Genomic DNA, 12468 nt, shown 5'->3' with positions numbered 1-12468 from the left:
CACCCACACGTATATACACATAAATAGTATTTAATATTATTGCACATTAAATGTAATACAATCTCTTTTACTTTTAATATAAATATATTAAAGAACAAAGATAACAGATTATGTAGCCATAAGTATCTAGTTTTAAAATGAGTTAAGTAACTTGAATTGCCATTTCATGGAAAATGAATGGCCAATAAATACATAAAAAGGTTCTCATTAGTAATTGGGGAAATGCACATTAAGACCATAATAAGATACCATTTTACACTTATCATGTGTTGGTAAAGGTGTGGAGCCAGGGGAGGGCCCATTTACTGCTGCTGAGAGTGTCAGTTGGTACAACTACTTTGGAAATCATCTGACAGTATCCTAATAAAGTTGAAGATATAGATAGCTTATGCCTCAGTATTTCCACTTTTAGGAATATACTCACATTCAGAGTACACAAGAATTACCTAAGGATCTTGTTAATATGTAGATTCCAATACAGTAGGTCTGGGGCCTAAAGAGTCTTCAATTCTAACAAGTTCCCAGGTGATGTCAGTGCTACTATTCCAAGGACATTTGAGCAGCAAAACTCTAGAGAAAATCTAGCAAAAATGTACCAAGATGCATGTATAAGAATATTTGGAGCTATGTTATTCAAAGCACTGCAAAGTGGAAATGACCATCAATAATAGAGTGGATTAATAAATTTTGCTATAATCATATGTGAGATACTATGTAGCAACAACAGAGTTACACACAAGTGTGTGGATAAATCTCAGAATCATACCCTTAAGTGAAAAAAGCAAACAGAAGAATTTGTAGAGTAGAACTCCATTTATATACTGTTCAAATTTAACTATTTTTAGGGATGTAGTCATAGGTGGTATAACTATAACTAAGCAAAAAAACGATTAAGATCAGGATAGTAGTTGGGAAAGTGGAAATTGAGAGATTGTATTCAGGAAGTGACATACAGGAGTATTTCAGGCTGCTGTCTGTTTTAGTTCTTGACTAGAGTACAGTATCATGCACTTCATTATAAAAACTTTTTAAAAGAAGAATTATCCTTCCAACATCCAAAAGACAAGGAACAACAAATGCTGGTGAGGATGCAAAGAAAGGGGAACCCTCCTACACTGTTGGTGGGAATGTAAATTAGTTCAGCCATTGTGGAAAGCAATATGGAGGTTCCTCAAAAAACTAAAAATAGAAATACCATTTGACCCAGGAATTACACTCCTAGAATTTACCTGAAGAAAACAAGATCCCTGATTCAAAAAGACATATGCACCCTTATGTTTATCACAGCACTATTTACAGTAGCCAAGATATGGTGTCTTGCCAATGGGTTTCAGCCCTGGGCAAGTTTATTATGGATTCAATGTGACCAAAGAAATCAACAGCAAAAGGTTCTTGGGGTGAAAGGGTTATACCCAACTTTATTTCTAGGTGGCAGGTCAGTCACTAAAATCCCATTCACTCAGAGGGAGTCTGCAGGCAGCAAGCCGGTCTCTGCCTCTGGGCCCCTCTGTCTGCACAGCCATCCTCTGGGCCTCTCTGCACAGTCATCCCACACAGCCGTCCTCTGGGCCTTGCTGCACAGTCATCCCACACAGCTGTCCTCTGGGCCTCTGTCCTTGGCGCTGCCACCACTCCAGCCTCTGCTCTGCTCTCCTGCAGCCTTGCAGCCCTGCTACCATGTCATGCCCAGAAAACTGGGAGGAGCTCTTTTTATAGAGCCAACAGCCATGTATTGCCCACAGGTGTGCAGTGAGCTAGTCAACCACAGCCAGGTGAGAATCCTGGCCACAGGAACTCTCATTTTATCCACAATGGAAGCAACCTAAGTGTCCATCAGTAGATGAATGGATAAAGAAGAGGTGGTACATATACACAATGGAATACTACTCAGCCATAAGAAGAAAACAAATCCTTCCATTTGCAACAACATGGATGGAGCTAGAGGGTATTATGCTCAGTGAAATAAGACAGGCAGAGAAAGAAAAATACCAAATGATTTCACTCATTTGTGGAGTATAACAACAAAGCAAAACTGAAGGAACAAAACAACAGACTCACAGACTCCAAGAAGGAACTAGCGGTTGGGGAGGGTGGGAGGGAGCGAGAAGGGGATTAAGCGGCATCATAATTAGCACACATAATATAGGTAGGTCACAGGGAAGACAGTATAGTACCAAGAAGACAAGTCATGACTCTGTAGCATCTTACTATGCTGGTGGGGACAGTGACTGCAATGGGGTGTGGGGAGGACTTGATATTATGGGTGAATGTAGTAACCACAATGTTGCTCATGTGAAACCTTCATAAGATTGTATATCAATGATACCTTAATAAAAGAAAAAAAGTCAGTTGACTACAAAGAAATTTTTTTTCCTTTAAAGAATTCTTTAACACATTTACCTTTCAACCATGTACTTGAAAATAATGCATTTTAAGCTTTAGATCTGACCACAAATAAGCTGTTGGTGAAATTTCCCTCAGGTGAACTTCATAAAAGAACTGAAATAATCAGGTCACTCACAAAGAAGGTAAAAACTCTTGAATCTAATCAAATTGAATGCCAAACGGCTCTTCACAAGACTCAGCTGCAGCTTCAGGAAATGGCTCAAAAGGCAACTCATTCCTCTCTCCTCTCTGAAGACCTTGAGGTTGGTTTTATTTTGTGAGAAGCTTCACTAGCCCAAATTCTGTTTGTGTTTCAATCATTGAAGAATTTGATTTAAATGTTGCCATATGTGTGTGAAGGTAAATCCGTCAATCAGCATAGTTTTGTGTTCATTTTTCTGCTTTGATATTGTCACTATCCTGTCAGAGATGGAGCCTTATTGCAACCCTTTTCTAACTGTTGGGCCTTTTGGTTTAGCAGGATCTATCATTTTATCAACAGTGGGTTATTTGAGAAAGCCTATCTTTAAGTCTGAGATCAGTATTACCAAGTTTTGGAAGCTTCAAATTATGCTTTCTATGTGTCGTCTGATAAAGATATCTACACCGTTTTAGTGGCATATTGGGAATAAAATCCATAAGACTGATTTTTCAGTTTTCAGTTATGACTGGTCTAGTCATCAGATAGTTTTGAGCTGATGGTTTATGAGAAGCACAGAGAGAAAGCCATTTTTTTTTATTGTCCATCTTCTGCTTGTTTCATAATGATATTTAGTATGAATTTTGGTAATATAATGAGTCTTAATAATTCATAATAGTACAGATTTTATTTCATTCCTTTTTTCTATTATTTTTTTCAGATCGCTATTCTAGATAGTTTCTAGCTATAACAAGTAAAAACTATTCTAGAATCTATTGATATGGTGAATTAAAAAATGGAAGTGTATTAGCTTGGGCTGCCATAATAAAATACCATAGACTGCAGGGTTAAACAGCAGAAATTTCTTTCCTCACAGTTCTGGAGGTTAGAAGTCCAAGGTCAAGGTGCCAGCATGGTCAGTTTCTGGTGAGGGCTCTGTTCTTAGCTTGTAGATAGCTACCTTCTTACTGTGTCCTCGAGTGTCCAGGAGAGAGAGAGTGAGCAAGCTCCCTGGTGTCTTTCTTAAAAGGATACTAATTCCATCACAAGGGCCCCCCTCATGACCTCATCTAAACCCAATTATGTCTCAGACACCCATCTCCAGTTACCAGCATGTTGGAGGTTACTAAAGCTTTGATATGCATTTTGTCGGGGGGTGGCAGAGATGCAATTCAGTCCATAGCAGAAAGTTTATTAATAAGCTTTATTTATTTGTTGTTTTGTTATCATTAATCTACAATTACATGAAGAACATTATGTTTACTAGGGTCCCCCCTTCACCAAGTCCCCCCCACAAACCCCATCAGTCACTATCCATCAGTGTAGTAAGATGTAGAATCACTACTTGTCTTCTCTGTGTTGCACAGCCCTCCCCATGCCCCCCCACATTATACATGCTAATTGTAATACCCCCTTTCTTTTTCCCCTTCCTTCCCTCCCATTCTCCCCAGTCCCTTTCCCTTTGGTAACTGTTAGTCCATTCTTGCGTTCTGTGATTCTTCTGCTATTTTGTTACTTCAGTTTTTCTTTGTTCTTATACTCCACAGATGAGTGAAATCATTTGGTACTTGTCTTTCTCCACCTGGCTTATATCACTGAGCATAATACCCTCTAGCTCCATCCATGTTGTTGCAAATGGTAGGATTTGTTTTCTTCTTATGGCTGAATAATATTCCACTGTGTATATGTACCACATCTTCTTTACCCATTCATCTACTGATGGACATTTAGGTTGCTTCCATTTCTTGGCTATTGTAAATAGTGCTGCGATAAACATAGGGGTGCATCTGTCTTTTTCAAACTGGGCTGCTGCATTCTTAGGGTAAATTCCTAAAAGTGGAATTCCTGGGTCAAATGGTATTTCTATTTTGAGTAATAAGCTTTATTTTTTAGTGAAACTTTGGGTTCACAGCAAAATAGAGTGGAATGTACAGAGATTTCTCATGTTCCGCCTGTCCGCCTGCCCCACTGTGGACATTCTGTACCACAGGAGTACACTTACTGTAGTCAGTGAATCTGCATGGACATATTACCACCCAAAGTCCATAGTGTATATTAGGGTTCATGCTTGGTCTACATTCTGTGGGTTTTGACATGTGTAATAACAGGTATCCAGCACTGTGGTATTGTACAGAGTAATTTTGCTGTTCTGAAAATCCTCTGTGCTCCATCTGTCCAACCCACAACCCCTGGCAACCACTGACCTTTTCACTGTCTCTATAGTTTTGCCTTTTCTAGAATGTAGTTGGAATCATATAACATGTAGCCTTTTCATACTGGCTTCTTTCACTTAGTAGTATGCACTTGTTTCCTTCACAAAGATATCTTTTTAAAAGCCTAATCTTTTTTCCAACCAATATATATATCATGTACACAGTAATTATATCAGATACAGTTCTGTGTTTTTTAAAAAACCCTGATAAATGGGAATACCCCAATATGCAGTTCTTTAAACACAATAAAAAAATCAAGTGCGCTGAGGTGCACTAATACTACTTTATTTCAGCAAAGGAAATATCTTACAAATCTGGTTTTCATTCATTCATTTTCTTATTTCTTGCCAACCTAGAATTATGTATAAAAGACATGAGAAAATAGGCATTTATAAATAAACATAATCAATGTAATTCAGTGGGGCAGACATGAGTATTCAGAGGATGCTGGAAGTACTGGAGAAATAGCTTTTTGTGTTCCTTTTTGATGAGTGTTTAGTTAGCCCACTTTGTTACTAAAAAAAGTTAAAAAACAGAAGAATGAGCACAGATGGTGGCTCATGATAGTAATGAAAGCTTGTAAATGACATAATTAGTATTTTATGTGTTGTTCCCTTGTAGGCTAGAAACGAAAATCTCAGCAGCACGTTAATGGAACTTTCTGCTCAGGTAGGACAGTTGCAAGCTCGAGAACAGTCCCTCACTACAATGATAAAGCTAAAGGTAATTCAAAGTAATACCACCTCCATTTTCCAGGGCACTTTGTAGTTCACAGTATAGTCACATACATTATCGTAAGTCCCATAGTATTCAGATAGGTACAGTTACCAGTATACTCTCTTTTTTTAAATTCTCATATTAGAAATGACATCAAGTTTAAAATGATGTCCCCAAGGCATTGAGAGAAGCGGCAGGGCTCCACTTTGGTCCCTGTCTCCAAGGCTTATCCCCTGGGCTAGCCTGCCTAGACCTAAGGCTAACTTGGCTCTTCTGAGGCATCCGTTATTAGGTCTCATAAAGTCTTGAGCAGTCAGATTGTGTGTTCATTTCTTTGTAATGGAGAGAAAAACTGTTAGCAGTTGATAGTCACTCACATGCTTTAAACAGTGATTGATTAAGTCTATTCTGCTGTAACACATGTGTTTGACCACTGGTAAATACAGGAGTGTTGGTATAATGGGACACTCATGCTGATTCATATGTGATTTTTTTTGTCATTAATGTTTTGAAATGCCCAGAGGTAAACTTTCTTAAAATTAGAAAGAAAATATTAAAATCTACAGAATTATCTTTAGTCAAGTAGTTACTAGTTTAGTGGCTTCAGCAACCACTACATCACCATCGTAGCAAACTCGTGGCACAGCTGTGAGTACTGATGAAGGCACTGGAAAGGATTGCCTGACCCATGCGTCTACACTGGCATCTGCTAGACCGTATTCGTGTACAAGTGGACCCTTGGTTTTTGCTACTGATCAGATCACAAAGTTCCATCTGTTTTTGAATGGTTTGCCTCAACCCTGCTTGTCCTGTCAGTCTTCCTAGTGTGAGATGTGCAGACTGGGGGGTTTTGTTTTCAGGAATGTATGTACAATACTGTAGCAGAAATGCTTGTCCTTAACAGGGATAAAACCTGCTAATAATAGTTATTATTATTATAGTTATTAGTGACTTGGGGAGGGCTGAACTTTTCCTTATTATTATTATACTTTTAAATGTTGTTTGAATTGCTTTTCAGCAAGCAGAAAATTTTTATAATGAAAATAACCACCTAAACCAACAATAGAGGTTCTGATTTGAGTAGATTTGGGATAAGGTCTTGGCATCTCGTTCTCATAAGCTGAAGAGAAGGGGAGGAAATGTGGGGCCAATGAGGTTTGTCTGTAGTCTGGAGAATAACCCCCATCCCTTCCCCCCCACCCTGCAGGGGCCATCAGCCCTTCTACTGCTGTTGCAGTTTCTTAGGTAGTTGAATGGTCTAGTTCTAAACTTCCTGAGACAGTAAACTCTGGTGGCTCATACATGGTTTCAGGAGCCAGCCAGCTAGGTCCAAACCAGAGCTCCATCACTAGGTGTGTAACTGAGCAGTTACTGTTGACTCATCTCTCATGTGGGGATCACATGTGATGCCTGCCTCATAGAAGTTACTGTGAAGTTGTATGAGTTAACACACAGAAGCACTTAGAACAAAACCTGGCACACGGTGAGCTATTTTTAAGTCTAATCTTTTTGTATTGATTAGTTGGAATTTTAAGATCTCATACTACTCATAGTTTTCAAATTTGGTTTTTAGGACAAAGATATTATTGAGGCAGTCAATCACATTGCAGACTGTTCAGGTAAATTTAAGTTGTTGGAGCATGCCTTGCATGATGCTAAGATGGTGGAGACTTGTATTGTGAAAGAAAAGCAAGATTATAAGCAGAAATTGAAGGCATTTAAGATTGAAATCAATAAACTAAAAGGTAAGGAAGAGACATAAATGTAAGCATTTTCTCGGGAATATAGTTTCATTTAGGTTCACTTAATCTTATGATTGAGAGTAGGTCTTCTGCTGGCTTTAGGTCCTACCATGAAATGTTCATTTTGTTTGTATAAAATTACACTGCAGTTTTTGTGTTACAGGATAAAAGAGTTGGGGAAAATTGCCTAATGCATTATATTTTTAAGATAATCCTTCCTTTGCTGTACCAGTTAGCTACTGCTAATAATAGGCCTTGTAACAATCAACAACAGTAGTTCGGTGACATGCAACTGACGGTGTTTGTTAAACTCACATGTCAGCCAAAAGGGAACCAGCCCATCTCAGGTGGACCTAGCTGAGCTGCTCATCTGGGGCATCTCATCTTCTCACAGGTAGGCTGGCCTGAGCCTTTCCTCCCAGAGTGAAGGCAAAGGCACAAGAAGCAGCAGAAACATGCAGGACCTGAAACGCCATCACTTCCCCTCATTCTGTTGGCCAAACCAAGTCATGTGGCTGAACCCCCATGAAATATCCTCTGCCCCTTTGTGGGAGGGGTGAGGAATTCCACTGGCAACATAATCTACCAGAATGGCTTTTTGGTGTATGTTTTAGTTCTGCAAATTTCTTTTGCATTTTTTTTCTATTTTCATTCCCACATTACATCAATGATTCACTTCCTTCCAAGTAACATTACTTGTTTTATAGTTTTATAATGAAATGGAGGCTAAGTGGTTAGTTCTGTTTACATGAATATGGGTATAGGTGATGGAGTAAAAATACAAATTTGTCTACAGAGGATGTGGAGGTAGGCCCACTGTTCTCTGGCCACTCCCCACTATGGAGCAGAGCCAGCTGTCAGACTGAGGAGCTGTCATTGTCGTCTTAAATCTGTGTCCATAGTACCACATTTTAGAAATGGTCATCGCCGTAGATACAGAGGGATGGGCAACTGCAGAATGACAAAGCCACTGTGGTGGAGGCAGTCTTACCTCCGTCCATGGTGGAGAGTCTCATGAGGTAGGGTTGTGAAGGTTTGTTGTGGCTGATTTAATTTGGAAGACAGTCTTATAAAATCTTGTTCTTATCCCTGATTGTTGCCACTCATAGGTGTTGTCTCCATGTGTAGCTTCAGCTACAGCCATAATCACACTGTAAGATGGTCTCTGTCTTTTCTTTTTTGGATCCACAGTTACTAGCACTGCCCCTGGGGTACATTGCAGGCATTCGATAAGTATTTATTAAATGCTGTGTATGCCTACATAAGTTAGTCAAGAAGTCTGTTGATCAGTATTTTTGCCTTATTTTATAAATTTTTTTTATTAAAAGCATTTTTTTTTAAGAAAAATGGCAGTGGGTAGTAGATGAGAGAGTGAGGGAATTAGACTCATTTGGTTTGAGGTAGACAAGAAAAGTGCTTAAAAAAGGAAATCTGAGCTGAAGCTTGGATGATGGGATGAACTAGCTATGTGAAGGGTCCAGAACCTTCTAGGCAGAAGAACAGCAAATGCAGAAGCTTTGAGGTGGGCTTTGAGGTTGGGACATACTCAAGTGATGGGAGGAAAGAAGAGGGAGAGATTTTACATGGCTGGCTGGCCATGTGGGGATTACAGTGATGAATGGGCATCTCGTCCTAAGTGTAGCTGGAGGGCTTTTAACAGAGGTGACATGAGCAGATTTTTATTTTTAAAGGTTGCCCTGATTGCTCTGTGGATGATAGGCTGTAACTCAAGGTTTGAGTGCGGAGACCAGTCAGGCAAGAGATAGGGAACCCTTGGCCACGGTCATTGGCAGGGTGAAGTTTAGTTTTGGAAATGGGACTTATTTCGGCTGTAGATCAACAGGACTTCATATTAATTGGAAGAGGGGACTATAAAGACAGGAGAAGTATTCATAGTGTGTATTCTCCTAGGAACTAGTATTTATTTGAGGATTTTTTTTTCCTTCTATTTGTGAAGAGGACCTAAATGAAAAGACAACAGAAAATAATGAACAACGAGAAGAGATCGTTCGCCTCAAGCAAGAGAAAAGTTGCCTGCATGATGAATTGCTTTTTACTGGTAAAAATAAATAATTAGTTTAAGTGATTAAATAGTTGTATGTTTTCACCAAAGTTTTCTACCATGCTACTGTGACAGGCTATAGGAATATACCTCTTTCAAAATAATCTTTGGTTTTCTTTTTTATACCCTTTGAGTGTTGGGCAGGGACCAGTCGGGCTTTTTAAGATGTTGTCATACCTTCCAGTCAACTGCCTCCTCGTCTCCAAAGTGAGGAGTTACTCCTACTCCCAGCTTGAGGGTGCGACTCAAAACATAGCACTTGTGCTTAAACATTCATTAAGAAAGAATCTTATGAATTGAAGAAGGAAGGATGTTTATACTTTTGCAAATACTAGACAAAAATTAGGAATTCAACATTTTTCCAGTTTTGCAAAAAGATTACCTATAATTATTACAGTTGTAAAAATCCTCATATGTTTTGTTACATCAGTATGACTCTAAAGTAATAATGTTGGAGTTGAATTTTTTCATGATTAAAGGCAGGTTTATCAGTAAAGTTTAACTAGGCCCCCTTCGGATAAACATGAAAATTACATTCCCTGGCCACGTTCTCACACACTTTATCTCCTACTCATCACAGAATCTCAGAGTTTCCACTAGTGAAAACCTCCCTTTTCTCCACTCCCAATTTAGAATCACTGAGTGTGTGTGTGTGTGTGTGTGTGTTATCTCTTCCTGCCAATCAAGATTTTATTAGGCTTTCGTTTTGGTAGTTCATTTTAAGAAAATTACAGGTTTGGAGGTAAAGTTCCAAACAGAAATTAGAATTTTTGAGTCTACTCATACCTACCTTCAATACCCTTCCTTCTAGGAAAAGAATACATTTCTGTAAGTTATAAGACAAAATGAAGTATTATATTAAAATTTTTTCAAATAAAATGGAATTCTTAATTTTAAACTCATAAGTAAAGATTGGGAAAATGTGTTTTTTTTATCACTACAGGTCACTATTTCCATTTCTAGTATTCCCGTCTCAAAGTAGTATCTCTTATTTTGCTGCAGATATATATTCAAAAAATCCTAAAGATATGTATACTAAAGAGATACAAAGATACACACACACACACACACACACACACACACACACACACACACACACACAGCTTTAGAGCTGAATTCAGTCAGTCTTTGAATAAGCATGTATGTGTGAGACACTCTACTTGATGCTAAGCAGCTCTTAGGCCTGCAGAGAATCCTTTGCTGCATAGATGCTTTGAATACAGTGTAGTGAAAGGCCAGAGGGAAGAAAACTACAAAATATTTTAACAGTCTTTTTTCTTTTTGATTCATCAGTTTTTACTCATACACCCTATTATTTATTACTAGGCAAAGTATATGGAATTTGTTAGATAGTACTATAATAAATCCATTTTGTGAAATAATTTTTTTTATAATTTCCTAAAGCTGATCTCTTAAACATCTTTTCTGCTTATACCACTGCCTCAAAACAATTTTTGTATGTTTAAATTATAAAAGCAATTAAGCCTTAGCAGTGAAATAAAAGGCTTTAACATGATAATACATTGTCAGGTGCTGTGGCTAAAAAGGAACACATTTTACTTGAAGTTGGAAGATATCTTGAAAATGTACTTTTAAGTTCAAAACACTTTTTTCCTCTTGTTGAAGATGAAATTCTTTACACAGGCTTAGAGTTATGTTTCATTTATTCATACATATTGCTTATGAGAAGTTTGCAAATAAATGATACTAGTTTACATTTCTGTGGTCCTGACAGTCCTGTAAATAAATGAGGCCCTTGGTGATTTGAGTGACTGGCCTAAGGCCTCCCAGTCAGTAAAAGGCAGGGCCTTGACTGGAACCTGGCAGTATGCAGAATTCCATGGCCCTTTCCATTGTGCTGTCTTTCTTTGGCTGCCCCTTCAGGCAGTTATCAGCTGGAAGTTCCATGCCTCTTTGGATTCTGTGACCAACTTGTGAAAATAGGTGGACCCACTCCACTTTGATCTCTCAGCTAAACCCAGCCATGTAGAAAAGTATCTGATTAGGGAAACATTTATATTTATAGCTGAGTTGCCTTTTATGCAACAGTAAATTATTCCAAAGTCAGAGGTTAAGGCAAAACTCAAATATATTTGAAATTACCCATAAATGCCAAATAAAGTAGCTGGCTTTTGTTTAGGAGCCATGCTGTATCCAAAACAGGAATCTCTAAATACTGGGGATATAACCAGTCAGTCACAATGCTGTTAACATGAGAGGCTTGTGGAATTGAGACCAGCTGAGAGTCACAGACACACTGTGGGCATCACTTCCACTGTTAAAGCAGCTATGTCCCCTTTCCAATTTTTTTCTTTGTGCATATAATTGAATTCATGTAAACTAAATGCAACTCCACATACATAATGCAAGTCTGCTACATTTATATGCTTTTATTATGTTGTAACTCATGTAATGCAAAGAAATAATTCAGATTGAATAAAAGGTGTAGTAGTTTAAACCTGGCACCATGGCTTTTACTCTGCTTTTTGCATTTCTCAATTTTGTGTACAAGGATTACCTTTACCAGTAAGGTGGTGCCACAGACCCACTCTGGAAAGGCTGAGCATTAAAGTGTGGTTGGTGGGGGGCAGGGGGGCAGTAGCACTGCTCACTCTCACTCTTTACCCTCCCTGGTCCCCTGTGACCACCAGCAAACTGCAGGATAGTCACCTAGCTGGAGCTGCATTCCACAGCAGAGCACATGCCTTTATCCTTCCATGTTTTCTGTAATGTTCCAAATGTAAAGTGATCATAAATATTTGCATTCTTTCTCACCCATGAGAAAAATTACATGTGAAAAAGGCATTTAATGGAAGCACCCATAGGTATAAGTTGTAAATTTTCATGTAGAGTGCATCAGATTTACTTAACATCAATTCATGTAGCTAGAGGGTTATTTTATACATTTAGTTTGAACTTCTCATAAAGATGCTGGGTTTTTTTTTAAGTGAAGCATTTATTGTTAATTTCTCACTTCTGTGTGATCCATTTATTTTTCCTTAAACCTAATATTAATATTTTTTCTGGTATAAGCCCTTGTATAGCATTTCAGATTCTTTCCTTTTTGTGAGTTCTCATTTATTGAGTTCTGAAACTGTTCCTAAAACACTGATTTCTCAAACCTCCCAACTGTAAAAATACTGAAGTGTCTGTTTCAGCAAAATATTTATGGTCTTTGTAAAGGAATGAAGATTTTTTTTCAAAAACACC

At 38.3% G+C, this 12468-nt stretch overlaps 1 protein-coding gene across 8 annotated transcripts in view; it reads left to right on the top strand.

The window, feature by feature from the left end:
• The window catches only part of CCDC62 (coiled-coil domain containing 62), a 39716-nt gene that overhangs the window by 3741 nt on the left and 23507 nt on the right, over positions 1–12468 (top strand). For 6 of the 8 annotated variants that reach the window (XM_073223667.1, XM_073223666.1, XM_037014380.2 and 3 more), the window contains exons 3-6: positions 2482–2648; positions 5359–5460; positions 7028–7199; positions 9154–9255. In XM_073223667.1, coding sequence (XP_073079768.1) covers positions 2482–2648; positions 5359–5460; positions 7028–7199; positions 9154–9255 — 543 coding nt within the window. Of the gene's footprint in view, positions 1–2481; positions 2649–4071; positions 4163–5358; positions 5461–7027; positions 7200–9153; positions 9256–12468 lie in introns of those variants that run through there. The other 2 variants (XM_073223671.1, XM_073223669.1) reach the window with 2 other exon arrangements.

This window comes from Manis javanica, chromosome 15 (genome assembly GCF_040802235.1).
Source record: "Manis javanica isolate MJ-LG chromosome 15, MJ_LKY, whole genome shotgun sequence".
Classification (NCBI taxonomy): domain Eukaryota; kingdom Metazoa; phylum Chordata; class Mammalia; order Pholidota; family Manidae; genus Manis; species Manis javanica.
The sequence above is the reverse complement of the archived record's forward strand: the minus strand, read 5'-3'. Positions and strand labels throughout refer to the sequence as shown.